The 19,059-nt window shown below is 46.1% G+C and overlaps 1 protein-coding gene across 2 annotated transcripts in view; it reads left to right on the plus strand.

The window, feature by feature from the left end:
- The window catches only part of WLS (Wnt ligand secretion mediator), a 39,257-nt gene extending 23,167 nt beyond the window's left edge, over positions 1-16,090 (plus strand). For both annotated transcript variants that reach the window (XM_087733372.1, XM_009461193.2), the window contains exons 3-12: positions 3,793-3,917; positions 5,120-5,281; positions 6,332-6,468; positions 6,863-7,031; positions 7,218-7,315; positions 7,638-7,701; positions 8,555-8,698; positions 10,367-10,450; positions 11,958-12,111; positions 12,664-16,090. In XM_087733372.1, coding sequence (XP_087589498.1) covers positions 3,793-3,917; positions 5,120-5,281; positions 6,332-6,468; positions 6,863-7,031; positions 7,218-7,315; positions 7,638-7,701; positions 8,555-8,698; positions 10,367-10,450; positions 11,958-12,111; positions 12,664-12,773 — 1,247 coding nt within the window. In that variant the 3' untranslated portion in view covers positions 12,774-16,090. The remainder of the gene's footprint in view (positions 1-3,792; positions 3,918-5,119; positions 5,282-6,331; positions 6,469-6,862; positions 7,032-7,217; positions 7,316-7,637; positions 7,702-8,554; positions 8,699-10,366; positions 10,451-11,957; positions 12,112-12,663) is intronic.
- Positions 16,091-19,059: the final 2,969 nt, after the last annotated feature.

A 19,059-nucleotide genomic window follows, 5' to 3' on the forward strand; every position in this document is an offset into this window, starting at 1 on the left:
AGTCCCTCGCTGTAGGGGGGATCACAGCTCTGACCTGCTTCGGAGCATCTCATAGCCCTGCGAATGGAGCGTCACTGAGAAAGCTCAAAGCTGGGAACTCCAGCCAGGAGTGTGTCTTCTCCTCGTTGGTCATCCCTGGAATGCATAATCATCTAAACGAACCTGTCTTTATTTCTGTAGGGTTTTTAATACAATCCTATGATACTAGGAGGTTGTCATTCAGTGCTCGAGCTGCTAATATCAGAGGGAATTTAACAGGCTCCAAATTATCTAGATGTTATCTACAAGATGTGTGAAGGCAAGATTAATCTGGAGCATGCCATGAGGAGATGCTCTGACATGGTCCTTGTGAGATGAAGTTTTCTGCATTGGGCAATTTCATCACTTGGTACTGAATAAGAGAGAAATTTTTACCTGCTTATTTCTACCTTTTATTGTTTGGAAACTCTGGAGAATCTTGATTAGCATGCATGGAGGAACTGAATAATTGCTTTCCTCGAACATGTTAGCATCTGGGAGGCTGAGCACAGGTTTGCAGTAGCTTTTTCTCTTCCTTCCTTGCATGTATTCTTCCTCTTCTGCTGTGGCTCAGCCTTGAATAATTAAAACACTCTGGTCTCTCTCAGCACTTCCAGAAGTAAAAACTGGCTTGACTGTCAGTCTCTTGCCTCCTGTTCGCTCCTTTCATCCACTGTTTTGACGGTAAACAACACTGTTTTAAAAGACCTTTCTTTTATCTTGAAGCCAAGTATGGTGGAACATCAGCTGCTGCTTCTCTCCTTCTTCCCCTCAGGCACGTATGCATGCATAGGCACATAGCCTGCCCTTGGTTTTCAGAGGACTTCAGGAGTGTTAATGCTGTGCATGAAAAGGGCACACACACCCAAATTGTCTGTTCACCATCTGACATTTTGGTATTAACACCAATGTCATGAATCTTCTTAAAATTCAGTTCTCTGCCAAACGGTGTGTCACTGTCCTTATTTGTTCCTCTTGGACAATGGGGACTGCTAATGAAAGGCTGAGTGGACTGGCGTAGGAGGATCAGTTTGCTGTCCTGAAATACATATACGTGTGTGTGCGTATACATATATATGTATTTTATATTGACAGTCTTGACAGGTCTTTGTACAAAACTCTATTGTAATGGGAGATGTTACCCCAACACAGAGACTGATGGAAGTTCAGAGGGAGATTGTAATCCACTGGTCTGGAAAAGCACACACTAGTGTATCTTCTGCCTTCTGGTTTTCATACTCCATGGCAGCAGCAACATTTGGATTGCAAAGATGAAATAATGAAAGCTGTTTTTGTTGGATTTAATCCTAAGCATTCCAGTTGGTTTTATGGCTTCTGAAATGAAGTTTGTAGTTCTTTTTAGCCAGGCCAAGTTTAACCTTATGTTCCCATTTATCTGTTTTGCTGGTCTTCTAAATAGTGGATCCGAGATGGCAAATTCATGTTTCATGGAAACCTAACTAATGGCTGCTGTGGAAAGGAACTTGATATCAATCTGGATGGTATAGATCACGTGCAAAAAAAAATGCTCAGAAAAATCTTGATGCATCCACATTAAGGCATAGCAGAGCCACCTCCAAACACTGTATAAATAGCAAGTCTAAACCACAGATACCATCCACGCCCCTTCCCATCATTTTGGATGAGTATGCCACCACATATTCCCAACAAAAATATAACTGAAAAAGATGACAAATATATGGGATATGCAGCGCTTGAAAGACTCATGCTTACTCGTTGACACGAAACAGCCTCCCTTCAGAATTCTGAAGACCAGATTTTTTTCAGGCTGAACTTCAAAGCTCATCAAGTATTGATGTGTCTTTGCAGCCCGTTCCCATGTGCGAGCTGCTGCTGTGAGAGCAGGCAAGCCCTGTTGTCATACAGGCTGTTCCTGGTGAAAAGCTATGGGCGTTGGCATCGCGTACAGCTTCCGCATCGATGCAGGACAGAGCACATACGGTGTCTGCCTATGCAGTGACGCAGCCCTGAAGGAATGTGTGTGTGTGTGTGTGTGAGCTTAGATCTGCAGAGGCATTTCTGGCCTCCTGAGCTCAGGAGCGTGCCACACTGCGCTTCCAGGGAGCTTGCAAGTGTGAGCTGTTTGCAGTGAGAGCATGGTACTTTGACACCGACACAAGAAGTGGTTCTGTAGCCATCTTCCAACTCTTTTCCAACAGCTGCAGTTCTCAGAGTTTGATAATCTATGAAAAGAGGCTAGGTTGTAGCATGCACATGCTTGTTTCAGAATGTGTTCCTCTTTCAGAGCCTTCCCTGGGATCTCTGCCTTGTAAATAGGAGGATTTTACATCTGGTAGAGCTGGTACAGACTTGCCTGGGGTTTTTAAAGCACATTTATGTGTTGTTGCTTGGCAGGCTTCAGCTGTAACTCTCGATTTCATGAACTTGCTCAGTTATGGCACCTAAATCAGTCTGTTCCAGCCCCATTTCCTTCTTGCAGCAATGACCTCTTGGCAGTATCCTAGCAAGAGCATATTTAAAAGCAGTTACACCACATACTCGTACTGTGAACGTGTCCAGGAGGTGATGAGCTGACTGTTTCCACACAAATTTGATGTGGTGACCTTACCTGGGCATATAAACCCTGTGTGTGTTTACTGACATGCAAGTTGGTACATCTGTAAAGGCAGAAACAAGCCAGTGCTGCTGTGGGGTGTGCGCGTGGAGGGGAGGGCTTCAAAAGTCTTATGTAGAATGACTTAAGTTAAACAGTACATGTAGAAAACATCAGCTCTATCCTTATTTCTGAGGTTATAGGCCATCCCTTTTTCCAGCAAGGCCAGCATAGCTAAACTTTGATTTTTTTATTTTCTTTTTAAAGGAACTTTGTGTAGTGTTTTCTTATTACTCTGGGAACCCTGGCTTATGTTTTAAGAGTAGAGGATCTCAGGTATGGGCAATTGTGAAGAGATTTGGACTTTTGGTGATGCATTTTGACTTCTCCTTTTTTGTTTCTTTCATTTAAAATCTCTCTGATAGAAAACATCTTTGTTAAGGGGCATATTCTAGACCTTTTTATTCAAGATGTTGGGCTTCAATGTTTGTGGATGACGAACCTACAGCCAGAAGAAACCCAAGGTTACATTGATAGATGCCTTCTGCTATCATGTCTAAATGAACAAAATGTACCGTTAGTTGCATGGTTTCTCCTTTATACGGTTCATCTAACTATGTATACAGTATACACAGTTGTATAGTTCATCTTTTTTGTGGTTTTCTGTAACAATGCTATTTCAATGTCAATTTAAAGCAAATCCGATGATGCAATATAGTCGCTTCCTGAAGCGCAAGGACCTATTGCACACCTTTGCATTACCTGCAGAAAGTCTACGTTGGAGCCTGTCTTATTGTCCCTCTGCCAACCCGCAGCGAATAGGCTGCTGGATGGCTTTCTGGCTTAGTGTCTGTCTCTGCAGCTGTCTAGGTTCCAGTTTCATATGAATTATTGTTTCTACTGTTATATAAATAAATAATGCTCTTCACCCACAACTGTAATATAAGCTGTAAGTCATGGTATGTTAGAAAGATATCAGACCTCTACAACCAGTAGAAGTTTTTTCTTCTTTACTAGAGAGGACACTGATGTTTTGAAAAAGGTAATTTGATCTGTATTGTTTGAAATGCAAAAATTGCCATTCCCCTCCATAGCTGTGTGCCTCTCAGAGGTCCTTTCAGTGTCTAGAGGCTCTCCCACCCTTCTGACATTCTGTACCGTTCCTCTCTAACAAGCCTGATGTTTCCTTACTCTTGCAGAAGAAAACGCAGAAATTACCCTGGATGTGTCATTAGCATATCGCGATGACATGTTTGATGATTGGGAAGAAATAGCACATGCAATAGAGATCAGGAAGCTGAAATGCACGTTTGGCTCACCAAAAGTAAGGTGTTTTGATGATGCTGGTGGTGGGGAGGTGTGGGAGTGTGGTGGGAGTTGTCCTCTTCCTTTCCTTAATGATGCTTCCTAGAAGCTCTGAGTTGTTCAATCATAACTTTCAAATGTGTCAGCTTTCTCTTGGCTCAAAATCTTTGAAAACCTGATGAGCTCCACACGCAAGTGGTTCTGTTTGGTGATACAAGAGAAGGGGATGAAGTCAAAGGTAGACTTAAAACTGTAAGGAAGAAAAGGTGTGAGGTCAACACACAGATCCAGGTGCAAGCAGAATTGTCCTCTGCAGTTGTGATCAGGCTGGATCTTGAATGCTTTGAGATCTGTATATGCCAAACCATCCTAGAGAACTTAGACCTTTCCATCTTGTGCTTCTGTGATGGGCAAAACCTTGTTCTTCAGGAGTGGCGAGGAAATAGCCCACCAGGGACACTGCAGCACCCAAAGAACCTGGAGAGGTGGGGCTAAGAGTTTCTTAAAATAACTTCTTAATGCCTGAAGCTACAAAGCTTAGGAGCGGAGAGCACAGCTAGCAGCTGAGAACAGAGCATCTTGTTTAAAGATGTTGCTTTTTGTGCTGAGACTCTAATTCCTGTGCTTAAATTAATCTGGTGTCTCTCTACCATGTTTTTCAGCTGTTTCTTGTTCTCCCATTTCACAGTCCCTTTCAGCAACCCACTTATGTCTTCAGTAACACCTATACTCTTCCATACAGCCACATATACACAGTAAATACATATGAAGCACAGAGGAGAGTATTGCTAGTAAAACAGGACTTAAGAAACTCCACATCAAGACGTGTGTGAGAGCGTTGCGTATTTTGTTTTGGCTCAAGTTGTGCTTGCTGAGGGAGGAAGCTTGGATCCCAAAGCAGCCTTTCATCTTGAAAGGCTCCCTTGACTTTAAATATATTTAAGAGCCTGAGACATGAACCTGGCTTGAGGTTCAAACTCTAGTGACTCAATGACCCAAAACAATCAAAAATGTGAGCAAAAATGTCCCCAAACTGCTGGCATTGTCCAGACTTGCACAGACTCTCCCCAGGCAAAGGCTGGTATTAGCAAACTGGCTCTCGGTGCTAGCAATGGTCCCAGCTGTGTTCAGCATTAGGGCTTTTGCAGACCCTCACTGTGGAGGGCATGCTGGTCCATCTGAGACTGACTGCCGTCTTGGTGCTCTATGCCCTTTTGCTAGACCCTGGAGTCTGAAGGCCGTCACTATGACTGTGACTTCCTTCCCTTCATGGAGATCGGCAGCGTGGCTCACAAGTACTACCTCATCAACATCCGTCTCCCCGTGAACGAGAGAAAGGGAATTAACGTGGGCATTGGGGAAATCAAGGATATCCGCCTTGTGGTAAGTGTCTGTCTTGCTTCTGTCCACGCTTACCACCTCCCAGGAGAGTGGCTGTGCCCTGCGATGCTGCAGTCAGCAAGGGCATCTCCGCTGGGGCTGCTGCAGCTCCTTTTTTCATCTCCTCTTTTATCCACAGCACATGTCCTACCCTTCATCACAGGTAGCTCCTGCCTGCAAATGTGCCTTTCTTCCTTCCTGAGGGATGCCCTCTTTGACTGCTGTCTTCTGGGGAGCCCTCCCCAAGCCTTGAGCAGTGCCACCTCCCTCCTGCGCTGCCTGGTGACCACCGCCAGAGCTGGGTTCTTCCCACGGCTCCAAGAGCTCCCCTCTGTCCTCTCCTCCCTGCTGCACTCTGGCTCGGGCGCAGAGTCCTCCACCTGATTAAGCCCTGCATCTCGCAGATAGGAGCTAAGGAGGAACAGAACAGCAGGATTCGGGGCAGGGCGGGGGAACCTGGTCTGTCTTGGAGTTGGCCATCACCATGCAGATGTTTGGGATGGCTGTCAGCTATCCCTGCTCCTGCCCTCTGTTGAGGCTTGGTGGCCATGGGTCCTTTTCCCAGCTGGAAAACCTCCCACCACTGTCCCTCTCAGCAGAAGCAGTGAGCCAGCCAGCTGTGGTGGCTGCAGACGGCAGTGGGAGGGCATGTGTCTGGAGAAATGCATTAATTTGGCTGATGCGTTTCCCACCAGTGGTGACTTTGCTTCACGAGTATCTTGTTACTTGTCTGAGAGCAATTCTGCCAGTTTTTTCCATGCTGTGTCAGAGTGCGCCTCTCTTGACTGGTCTCTACCTCGCAATGGGAAGCTGCATGTGTTGGCATTTGTTTTCAGGACTTTTGAAGCCTTCTCAGATGTCCTGGGTGCTAAGTACGCACCTGCTCCCTTTCCTGCATTGGGCAAACCACGTCTTTCAAAGAGCAGTTGCATCTACGTGTGCTTATATGTACTGCCATGTATGTGCCTCTCCCGTAAGCTCCTGTAAGAAGCAGCATGGAGTAATGATGTTAAACCCTGTACAGCTGTTGCATTCCACTTTGGTTTTCCCTAGGGCATTCATCAAAATGGAGGCTTTACAAAAGTGTGGTTTGCCATGAAGACCTTCCTCACCCCCAGCGTTTTAATTATCATGGTCTGGTACTGGAGACGGATCATGCTGATGACACGTGCTCCTGTCCTGCTGGAGAAGTGAGTAGGGGCTCGCATGCTGGGTAAGGTGACCCTCAAGCAAGAGGACCCTGACCAAGGCAGTCACTGCTCCCAGGCAGAGCCCGTGTCTGGGGAGACAGGGATGGTCTCTTCTCTGTCCCCTCCCTCCACCCAGGCACACTGGGAGCAGGAGAAATCCGTAGTTTCTCTTTTCTTTCCCATTAAACCCATAGAGAATGAGTAGCTGCATTTGCCTGTGACTGCTCAGAGAGGCCTAGCCCCAGAGGGTTTGCTGGCAGGAGGTGATACCGCACTGCCACTGCCCAAACAGTGCCAGATTTTCTTCTGTTGCTCTTCATGCACAGCTTTGGCTTCTGGGGCTCTGTGTCCTTGCCTTGCAAGCTGGAAAGAGATGGTGTTTCTGCCTCTCCAGGGTCATCTTTGCTCTGGGAATTTCCATGACGTTCATTAACATCCCCGTAGAGTGGTTTTCCATCGGATTTGACTGGACTTGGATGTTGCTCTTTGGAGACATTCGACAAGGCATTTTCTATGCCATGCTCCTGTCATTTTGGATCATCTTCTGCGGAGAGCACATGATGGTGGGTATGACACAGAAGGGAAGGTGGTTTCCAGCCCCACTTGCAGAGATACCTGGCGACTCCCTTGTACTTGTTGAGTGTTGGAGACAATGCTGTGGGGACTTGCTCCAGGTGAGAGGACTTCAGGCTAACTTGCTTTTCCTTTTTCTCCTCCTTCTCCTCCCCACCTCTTGACCTTCTGATTAGGACCAGAATGAGCGGAATCGTCTCTCAGGGTACTGGAAGCAGGTTGGACCCATAGCTGTTGGCTCCTTCTGCCTCTTCATCTTTGACATGTGCGAGAGGTAGGTGCGGCGCTGCTCCCAGGGCAAGCCTTCCCTGCGCACCTCCTGCAGCAGGGACCAGCAGTTTAACCCCTGTGGCTGGATGCACAGCCCCATCTCATGAAGTGAGGAGAGGCTCCTGTCAGTGCACTGAAGCATGCTGGTGTTGCGCAGCAGCATATCTTGTCCCATAGGGTTGTAAAGAAACGCTTCCCACCTTGTCTCCTCCTTGCCCACATGGGAAAGCAGTGTGACTGCCTCTTTCCAGGCTGCAGAGCAGGTTCGGGGCTCTCTGAGCTTGTTGGCTTCTGTGGCAGCTCAGTGTTTTCTCTCCTCTTTGCAGGGGAGTGCAGCTGAAGAACCCCTTCTACAGCATCTGGACCACCGAAGTTGGCACAGAGCTGGCTGTATCCTTCCACCCGGCTTGGGGCAGGCTCGGTCTCTTATTAGGAGAGGGAGGTGTGGGGAAACCCTTCTCCTTTTGGCAGGCTGGGGCTGTGAGGGGGGGCTCGGGTGCTGTGGGAGATGCCAGTGTTGTTTGGAAGAAGCAGTCCTGGTAGGTTTGGTGCTGGGTACTGCCAGGGACTGGTGCTGTGCTTGGGGAAGTCACTGGAGAACTGAACTTCTCCTCAAGATGTCTGAGATTTGGAGGGAAGCACAGGGGATTTAGGTCCTGGATGTCATAACGATAACCCTAGAGCCAGTGCTGCTCCAGCAGCATCCGCTTTGCTTTCCCCTGCTGGCCCCAGCTGTGATGGCATCTGCTCCGGGGCCCTCCATTTGCTGCCATTACTCAGGCACATGTTGCTGAGGCATTTCCATGAATTTCCCTTTCAGGTCCCACTGGAAGGGCTTGCTTTCACTGCCATTAATTTTGATTACTGGGCTGAGATAAGCTAATGCAATTAGTCCCCCTTCCGCAGCATCCAGCCCTCTTGCAGAAGCCTCTCTGAAGATCATGCTGGTCGGCGATGGCTTCCCAAATCTCCTCTGCAGATTTCGAATGGGCAGGCGTTTTGGTGGGTTATCCCTCCTCACTGATGTGCCAAGCGCTGTGGGATATCAGAACCTGTGCTCCTCACTGAGCCAGGGGGCTCACCCAGCGCTGCCTGAGTCACGGGCAGGCTGCTGTCCTGAGTGATTGCTGCTGGCTAGAATTTAATTATGATCTTTGGGATGATATTAAAATAAGTGAATCGCCTGAATAATGTTTTCTATTATCTCTGTTTAGCTCATTTTCTGTTAACTAGCGCTGCCCAGATGGCCTTTATTATAGTCGCAGGAATCTGCTTGTGTCTCTATTTTCTCTTCCTGTGTTTTATGGTCTTCCAAGTGTTCAGAAACATCAGTGGAAAGCAGTCAAGCCTCCCAGCCATGAGCAAGGCTCGCCGCCTTCATTACGAGGTAATGTCCCTCCTTGTTGCACAGATTCCTTATTTTTAAAATGCATTTTTGATCTTAAAATCTATACTGAGACCTTCTCTATCCATATAGCCCTGAATTGGAAGATCTGATCTGTTATTGGCTTTCTCGCGTTGCTCAAATCCCCTAAATGCCTTTTTGTTTGACTGTTGTGAAGTTTCTTCTTTATTTGGGTCTTTAGTCCCAATAAAGTATTTTAAACTGTCAGGAGGGTATGTAAGCTAGCTCTCCTTTTCTATGAGTAGTTGCCATCTCCCAGCTTGCTGAACAGTGTTGGAGGACAGAAGAAAACTGGCCAAACTACCATTTAAATTACTATGGAGTGTAAGCCCATCAGCTCCCTGTACCTCCATTTCTCCTTCTGTAATGTTAATGACTGTATTTAATGGAAAGTGTTGCTAAGACCACCCTGTTTTTCCATGGCGTGAATCCAGATTCTCGGGATTGTCTTTTCCTAACCTAGTTGCAGGAGGGAAACTGTCCTGCTAGGATCAAAATGCGACATGTTCAGCTCATTATCCCTATTTTTAGCCCATGATTTTGTATGTTGTTTCTGTCCTAGCTAGCTTTATCTGCTGTAAAACACAAGGCGCTCACTTTAAGTGCTTAAGCTGAGAGTGCCTGTTGTTTCCATGGGTCTGTAAACATCTATCACCAATGTTGTTCTGTTAAATGATGGTCACTTCTGATTTAAACAGGCCAGTTATCACCCACCAGGAACGTACATAAAAAACAGAAAATCAGACTTGTGAGAATTTGAACAAGATATTGAGCATTTTTTCCATCTTTCCCTTTAGCAAGAGGCACAACACTTCAGCTTGTATTGTAGAGCTCCTGCAGCCATGCTCTAAATACAAGCATCTAGCAAGCATGAATCTGGTCTGGAAGAGTTAAATTAATAGTTATTTGTTGTCGCAGTGTGGCATAGTAATTACGCACACACTGACATTTCCACCAAAATTCCAGAAACAGGTTAAAAAAAACAACACACACAAAAACAAAACCAAAAGAATTTGTAAGTAAAAATGTAAAACTAGTGAAAGCAAGTATGGTATGCAGTCAGATTCCCAACCAAGTGATCTTGAGCCATAGTTTGTCTTATAATTTACATTCTTCTGTAATAGCCAGCATAGTTTTGACAAGTGTTGAGAATCGCTGCAGTTTCCAGCCAGCCAGACCGTGGAGGTGAGGATTAGTCTGGTACCAGTACCCGCGCTGTAGAAACACCGACTCATCTCACTAAACTGGAAGCTCTCCACAGATGTTTGTTTAAAAAAAGCTACGAGCTATCAGGCTGGCTGGTGGATGAAACCCATGGCTTACGCTGACATGCCCCCTCTTCCACGTTAACTCTTGGTATATCAGTCACAAAAGCAAATGTAATGGAAAGCAAGAGCTGTCCAGACATGCACACCCCGCTCGGAGCATCCGGGAGGAATGCAGACGTGTGGGGAGCGGAGAATATGGGCTGTCGTGAACACGGTGCAGAGGAGTGGGTGGAGGTTGTTTTGCTTTGGGGTTTCGTGGGTTGGACCCTTTTTTTTTCTTTGCCCTTTTTTTTTTTTTATACTTGTGTCTTGTATATGCTAAAAACAAAAATGGATTTTGTGGATTCTGTTAATGTGACCAGTGACATTTCTCTCTAAACAGGGGCTGATTTTTAGGTTCAAGTTCCTGATGCTCATTACCCTGACTTGTGCAGCAATGACAGTCATCTTCTTCATCGTGAGCCAGGTGAGTGACGAAACTCGGCTCCATCTGAGAACATCAGCTTCTGATTCCCTAACCACTAATGACGTCAGCTCACTTGCTGTTCAGACAAGGCATGCCTGTTGTAAGCAGATTTGATAATAAGTTGCTTTTTAAGAAGTTGTTTTCATTTATTTGAAACACTGCTATAAGATTGCTTAGGCTGAAGCTTCCACAAAGGCCTTTGGCTCACGGTAAGGTTTGGGGCTGCGCAGTTTGAAATATCAGCCAACACGGTTTAGTCATTTCTGAGAACTCAGCAAGAGGAAAATCTTCTGTTCACATTGAAAAAATCCAGTGGCTTTGTATGCCCACAGGGAAATAACAGAATTCAATATTCCCTGGGTTGACTTTGCAACGCTGCTGTTTCCAACACTATCTATACCTATTTATTCTGAGCTCCAATGCAGTCTCTGTACAAATGAGCTTATATCGCTACTTAAATGTACTTTGATGGTTTACTCTAAGTGACTTTTAAGATTGCATCTGTTTCAAAGATGTCATTTCTGGTTGTTCCTAAGCATAGGCAGCTGGTAGCTTCGGGAGAGCCATGGGTACAGCCTCGCAAGTCCAGTATTGCAGAATTACAGGTGCAGGAGCAGTTTCTGCCTCAATGCACTACTTACACTTTGGGGTACGTGGTGGGTCCCAGCGCAAAATATAGCGGCAGATGATTTTGCTCTTAAAAATCTGTTAGGCTGAAGCAATGGTTTGAGAAATATCACTTGGCAATTGGATTCATCATTGAGTGCTGATGACCATAACCATTACTGCGTACGGGCGTAATGCAAACAATTCTGTCCAGCTACTCTTTTCCAGGTAGTTTAGCTTTTGTCTTTCTACCTTATGTCTTTTTCTTTAACGGAAAGCCAACATTTCAGTGTGAACAGTCTGCGTATCTTCAAGTAATATTAATATTGATGATTAAAGTACTATTAATATTGATAATATTTTCATAAATCTTGACAAATGTCTGCATGTCTAAGGCTAATGCTGTCAGCCTAGGCCCCTCTTGTAAGACAGAAGCAGCAAGCAGGCACCCAGCACATTAGCTCTTCGCATTATTCATGCTGGTTTTCCTTCTATAAAAGGTCTATTTATAGAAGTCTAATGTTTTCAGATGTAACTAGTTGTCTCCTAGGTACTGCCCTTTATGTGGCAATCTTTGCTGAACACATCAGTTATGACAGGGACATATTGCAGAATATGAGAGATTTTGTCATATTTAAGAATGATAAATCAAAGTTAAAGAAATCCTGATGCAATCATTTTGTGAGGACCATTTTTTTCCTGCAGATTAAGGCTAAAGAGGAGAATCCTAGCCTGACTTCTCCCTCACTGAATCTGTTATACTCTGTTTACTCAGTCCTGTTGAACTGACACTGTTCTTACTGATTTACTCCAAGCTAATGTTTTAGGGGGGTCACTTCTGTATGTTTACAGAATTTGGTCTTACTGACCGGCCCATGCACGTCTGCTTTCTCCCGGGCAGGTGACTGAAGGCCACTGGAAGTGGGGGGACATAACAATACAAGCGAACAGCGCCTTCTTCACCGGCATCTACGGGATGTGGAACCTCTATGTCTTTGCCCTAATGTTCCTGTACGCGCCATCACACAAGAATTACGGTGAAGACCAGTCAAATGGTAAATTCCTCTAAATGATCTGAAGGCTGTCATGGGAAGAAAGCGATATAAAGCGGGTGATACCTTTTGTGCTTTTTTTTTTTTTTTTTTTTTTGGCCAAAGTACATGTTCAGCACATTGAAATGTTATGCAAATGATGGTTTGGTTTTCCTAGCAGACATTTTAATTAATGACGAGGTTAGATGGGTTTGAGTACTTAGCCAAGGCTGTCTAAAACCCTCTAGATGTTTTTTGTACTTTTTAGCGTTGCCCAGTTGTAATTGTGTAGCTCAAATGGAGGAATGAGGAAAGGAGAAAATAGAAATCCGGGCAAGTGGAGAATGGCAATGCTGGTGGTTTCATCTATCAGTAGTCTTCAGTAGCACAGACATAGTCCTTTACTGATATGCTTGTATTTAAATAACTGTAAATAAAAGCATTTATAGAAATGTTGCATAGTCCATAGCTCAGGTAGTTCCTGAGAGCCTGAAGGGAATAAAATGAATCTTTTGCTTTCTAATTGTCAAATATTTTATTGTGATACCAGGCTAACAAAATAACTTTGTTTTTCAGGTGACCTGGGAGTAAACAGTGGAGAAGAGCTTCAGCTCACCACCACCATCACCCACGTGGATGGGCCAACGGAGGTTTATAAGCTGGCTCGCAAGGACGCTCAGGAGTAATGCTGAGATGGCCTCAGCTGGGACCCAGACTGGGGTGGAGAGCAGAGGACAACACAACACCCTCTGGGAGGAGACCTCTGTGACCTAACTTGCTTCTCGAGCACCCCATATCTAGTGTATTTTCACAGAGCAGTGACACCGAGCAGAACATTTGTAAACTCTTTAATATGGTGTAGTTATTTCTGGGGGGAGGGATATGTATATTGTGTTACTCTCAAGCACGTAAAAACCTGCTAGAAAAGCATTAAGGTTGCAAAGTCGCACATTTAGAAGTTAGGAAGGGGCAGAGCTGACATTGGGAAGTTTTTATTTGGCTACCGTGTGCCTGTGCATAAAGGTGGTGCAGGGAGCTCAGCTGGTGGGCACGTATTCAGTACTTCAAGTTTTCTTCTTGTGTGCAACTTCAAACAAGGTGTTGGTTGGGGGGGAAATGAAGCTTCATTTTAAAAACATTTAATTCCACCATCTGTAATTGTATTGAACCTTGTTTGATGTCTTTAGTACAGCCCTGCAACTCCGCAACAAACCTCTGTCACTTGAATGAAACACAGCTGGGGAAGGGAGTAGACTGTAATATATAAGATATAGCAGAAGCAGCAACATGTTTTCTCAGTAGGTTTTAGAGCTGTTTGTTAAATATAGGGGAATGTAAAAACTGAATGCCTGAGCTGAGTTGCAGGAGAAAGGAGTGCTCCTGTCCTGAGCTACCAGAGGTAGCAGTCTTGCAGCCAGCTCCTGCCTATTCTCAGCCCCTTTGGCTTCCCTTGCTTTTGTTGTCCTCCTCCATCTTTTTTGTTACGGCTTCTTCATTTTTATGCTGCTTTTGTGCCATGGGGAGAAGAGAAAGGCCACGGGAGGGATGGTGCATTCTCAGTTCCCGCGCTTGTGAGCCAGGCAATCCTGCTCCTCCTTCCACTGCCAGGATGGAGCATGCTTGGCAGAGCTGGGTTCTTCCAGGGATTATCGGACTTGAAAAAAATCCGCTTGTCATGCACTAATGTGGATATTTGCTTTTCAGAGCAAAAGCAGACAATGAGGTCACTCACCCCCATGCTGCGCCTGGGTGGGTCTGGCTGTGAGACTGTTGGCAGTGCGAGGGGACTGGGAACTGATCTGGGGTGGAGGCTTAAACTGGACCGTGCTGGGGACCAGTTAAGAGAAGTGTTAATGGTGTGTGCGGGAAGAAGCATGGCCAGAAGGGTCTGTGTTGTTCAGGGCACACCTTCCAGGGCCTGGAAGATCTAGAGGGCCTTGTTAGCTGGCACTAGTAAATATCTGTGTTAACTACTAGTAAGTGTAACTCAGTCTCCCAGTTTTGTCCCTAAAAGATAAGAACCTGCTGCTGCTGTTTGTTGCTGAAGGGTCAGAGATTAGGGAGAGAGGGGAAGCTTCCAAAGCTGCTGACAGGCAGTCATCGCGGGTCAGGTACTGGTAGAAGCGCTGTCCTGGAAAAAGGGACACATTGTCCTTGGATTCTTAAAACTTCTGAAATTGCACATCAATTGTTAGAGTATTAAGGCTGCAAAATGAAAGTATAATTGGGAAATACCAGAAGTGAGATCACCTATGAAACCTTAATCCATCTCTAGCCAATGTATGCATTATGACATGCAATTAAAGCTCATTGCATGCTGGCTTTTCAGTCACATTCAGGATTGTATGAGAGTTTGGGGCTCTGGGCAGGAGCTGAGGCTATGCAGCTAGGGCTCTGGTTTGCACCAGGAGGTGCTGGTTCATCCCGATTCCCACCCCAGCAAACAGCTGCCTGTCCCTGGCTGCCCCGTGCACCCGCTCTGCTGTTTGCACGGGGCTGCAGCTCCAGGCGGCCAGCTCAGTTCGGCTCTAACCATCCCTGTCACCATTTCAAGCATGTTAGTAACCAAATACAGCACCAACTTTCCTTGCCTTTTGCTTTCCTTTCCCCATGTTTTTTGAGCCAAGTCAATACTTCAGCTGGGGTAAGGCATTCAAATAGTTCCTCCTTATTTTCCCAGTCCACCAGGGAATGGGGTCAGAAGGCTCAGCTGCGTGCCCCGTCTCCTCACCAGCCTTTCCCCAGAAGGGATTTCTCACTGGGGCTGCTGACTGCGTCAAACGAGTCGCACCAGGAGGTGCTGGGCTGTTATGATCTGGCCGGTAAGAACGGCACTCTGTAAAGTAGCATTTAAAATACCATTTATTAGAGCTCAACACTGTGAAGAAAGAGACGGTAACATAGATAAACTTGCATCCTTTTGGTTGCTGGGAACCTCAAGTTGTGCACCATCGGACGGGTCTCCGACCAGGGTGCGGCATGCCGGGCAGACCCTGTCTGCAGAAGGGCTGCTCAGTTTTTCTTAATTGGAGCTACTATAGGATTTTCTTAAAAGAAAGCAATTCTGTTCATTGTTCTGTTCGCCCTCACTGGGATCCCCAGCTCCCCCCGCCCCTGGCAGCGTCTCAGCCGAGACACAGGGTCAGAGCTGAGGAGCGCTGAATGCATCGCTCCGGGTGAAGTCACTCGTGTGCTGCTATGTCTGAGCGTGTGAAGTCACTGTAGCACAGAAAAAGTGCTGAACATTACTTAAGGAGGTAGCTTTGGGTGATTTTGGATACTTGAACTGGAACACTAATAATTTTTTGTAAGTTTGGGTTTTTTTTTGTAAAGTGGGATGACAATGCCCCTTTACTGGAAGGAAATGTGGTTTAAAAGGAAAAAAAATAACAAAGAAAAAGAAGGGGGCATACTTACTGTATGTGGAATAAGTGCTGGGACCGCACCTTCAACACGGGTGGCAAAATGTAACTTGTTAGCAATTTACATTAGGAAAGTAAGTGCTAGTAGGTCCAAGCAAAGTTCCTACTTGCAGTAGTTGTTCCATTACAAAGTGAATTAAATTAACGCACACCATCATAACTCTGGCATGTTCCTGGCTGAGTGCTTGACTTTGCAACTTTAACATCCTTTTTACCTTGGGTTCTTACGTGATATTTATGTTGTTCCGATAGATGTGTCCATGGTTTCTTTTACAGCTTAGTATAGCATTGCATTTTGTAAAGGCTCCTTACAAATGGGGAATTGCAGCTTTAAAACCAAATTTTGTGTCAAACACTAACAATTTGTTTACGGGGCGTGTGTATGTGTGCGTGTATGTGTGTGTGTGTGGTTTTTTTATTTCTTAATTCCTAAGCCCTACTCATATGTCTCAGAAATAGTCCCTGGGTCTTATTAAAATATATCCTTTTTTGTTTAGGTTGAGTTCAGTTTTTACAGAATGCTTTAAGCAACCTGGAAAACGTGTAGTTTTGTTAATTTAAATAAAATATACAATATTGTGGATTTGTCGTCGGCCTGGTTCAGTGACTGAGAAATCATAGCTCTTCTGCTGTGATCTTGTTTGCTTTTATTTGGTCTTTTACTTCAGGCACTTGCAAGTCGCACAACGTGTTGCTGGGGAAAATGGTTGACTCATTTGGACAATTTTCTCACGCATCTCTCTCCAAATGCTTCGCAGTGCAGAAACATGGTACTTCAATGCTAATGGGTTTTTGACCTTTAAAACCTTTACTTTAGGACTAATTGTTAGCAGAGCCATCTCTGCCTTGCCTCTGGAGCGCTGGTTGCAGCTCCTGCTGCAGAGGTTACAGCTCCCCTTGCCCATGGGACTGGAGTGTTGAGCTCCCCTCCGTTGGGTTTTCCATAGGGCTCTGTCCCCTGGACCTGCCTGTCCCTGCTCGCCAGCCCTGGAGTTGTCACGGCTTTGCTGTGAACTTTGCATGTTGGCTGTTAGCCCACCGTGACATCAAGATTCGGGTGTCCTCTATCTGCCGCCACATTCAAAGGTGCTGCCTCCCGCTGCTTGGAGCCCACTCTCCCCCACGTCGTCTTTCTCTCTATTATCCAGGAAAAAAAAAAGGTTTCCCAGGACTTGCGCTTAAGGAGTAACGGAAAATTTGATAACAACAGATTAATTTCAATATCAACAGTTTGAAGTTCCCATTGTAATAGGGGCTGCCTTGATAAAATGGCACATGAGAGAGGAACTGGGCTGCTGAGTTTTAGGCAGAGCCTGTGGCTCTGTTTCTGCTGCAGTCTGTGTTGGCTATGGCTTCTCTGCCATGGTGAGAAACTAGGGCTGCTCAAAGACAAACTAGAGGCAGCACAGCACGTTCAGGATCTAATGAATTTCAAAAGAGCAAATTCATGAATTTTAAATAACTGTAAAACCACTGCCACCCTCCTACACGGCTTCTCTTCCCAGGTTTCTTATTTTTAGACTCCTTGCTGGCTGGGGTGCAGCCCTGCCCTGGCAGGCCTTTGCTGCCCTCTGCTGCCAGCAGAACGTGGCTTTCATCCAGATTAGGAAAAAAAAAAAATAAATCCCTCACCTCTAAAAATGTGGGAAATTTGCTTATGTGTAGAAGTTCCTATTACCTGCCAAGTGCTGCTCGGGGTCAGAGCTGTCCCAGGAGCTTCGTGCTTCTGTGCCACTGAGCAAGGACACGGTGGGAACTGGAGAGGAATGGGAAAAACTGCCTAGAAAGTTTCTTTAAGAGGCTATCTGGTATTGCTACGAGCAGCCAAAGCGAGTAGGAGAAGGGAAAAGGGTTACAATGGACCTTTGTGGGTGAGCCGGGGACCACAGTTCTTGAGGTTAGCAAATGGCCTTTGGTTGGGACAGTTTGACTGTTTTTCTTATTAGACAGCTTTCTGTGTTTTTTTAGGACAAGTCTGGGACCAGAGTCTCTTTCTGCTCTAAAACTGATTTGTGACTGAAGAGCAAAGCAAGGAGCTGCAGCAGACTCCAAAGCAGCCTTGCCTGCCATTCCTTTGCTCCCAGTCGTGCCGGCGCAAGGTGAGGCATAAGCGTGCAGCGCTGGGCTGACCTGCCTTCAAACAAACCTCAGCGTTGGGTGACAGTGATGCCCGGAGCTCCCTTTGCTCCCTCCCTCCTGGGGGACCCATCGACAGCAGAGGAGCCATGAGAAGTCTACACTGTGACACTTGCAATGATGTTCTGGGAAGCACTGGGGGAACTGGGCTTGTGACCCTGGTGCCCATCCCTCTGAAAGGGTACGTTAGATCTAGGAAAGGCACAGGGAAGGGTGACAAAAATGACTGAAAATTATATGGCTGTGTCTCACCACATGCCTGCTGGCCACAAGCTCCAGCAGCAAGGCTTGTGGGACAGATCTGGCCCATGTTTTCCAGCTTAAAAATGGAAGAAGCAACTTGTGACTGGGTGGGTTTGAGCGTCCCAGCAGCAGCCTGACATTGCCCCCAGGTCCGATGGTGCTGATAAGCACTGGCTCGGGAGAGGGAGGTCCTGGCGTTTTCTCCTTGTCCCTTTTAAACCCGCTCCCAGCAGTCCCCAGACAATTAGTAAATTGTGGGACACTGAAACATGTCCCCTCTCTCACCACAAATCCTGTAGCCCAAGGCTATTGTATGGGATTTCATTATGATGAAAATAAAGCATTGGCTGTATTGCTGGGGAAAGAATTGCAGGAGACTGAACTGTAGGAGATGAGATGTACAGAGCTGGGGACTGCTGCTCACGTCCACTCCGGTTCTTGTTATAAATGACTGTCACTCCTGCTCTCAAAGATGTGACACAGTCGGTGCATTTTTATTGAGGTAAAATAAGCAATAAGCAGCAACAGATTTATTTTTGGAAAGATTTTGCTCTGTGGTTGGCACACAGACATGCGTCACAGGTCTGCTTTCCTACTTAGCACCTGACATTACACTGTACAAGAGCCGATGGCTCTTTGAGATTTTCCCTTGTCAGAGACTATTATAGGAAATCAATACATGTCAGGCTTTAGATCTAGAGTTTTAAATAAAATACAAGCTCTTATCATGGCTATAATTGTTGTCACCTTCTGCATCTCCATCTCTGACATGTGTAAGAGGTAAGTCTGGAGCTGGTGCTGCACAGGGCGAGCCTTCCCCGAGCAGGGCCAGAGGCTCAGCCGCCTCCAGCTGCCAGCGCTGCTCGAGCAGCACCCGCTCTGCTTCCCCCCAGCCCCAGCTACGATGGCGTCTGCTCCGGGGCCCTCCGTTTGCTGCCATTACTCGGGCACACGTTGCTGAGGCATTTCCATGAATTTCCCTTTCAGGTCCTGCTGGAAAGGCTTGCTTTCACTGCCATTAATTTTGATTACTGGGCTGAGATAAGCTAATGCAATTAGTCCCCCTTCCGCAGCATCCAGCCCTCTTGCAGAAGCCTCTCTGAAGATCATGTTGGTCGGCGATGGCTTCCCAAATCTCCTCTGCAGATTTTGAATGGGCAGGCGTTTTGGT

This window comes from Nipponia nippon, unplaced genomic scaffold (assembly GCF_047370975.1).
Source record: "Nipponia nippon isolate SJK-2023a ecotype South Korea unplaced genomic scaffold, ASM4737097v1 scaffold_5, whole genome shotgun sequence".
Classification (NCBI taxonomy): Eukaryota; Metazoa; Chordata; class Aves; order Pelecaniformes; family Threskiornithidae; genus Nipponia; species Nipponia nippon.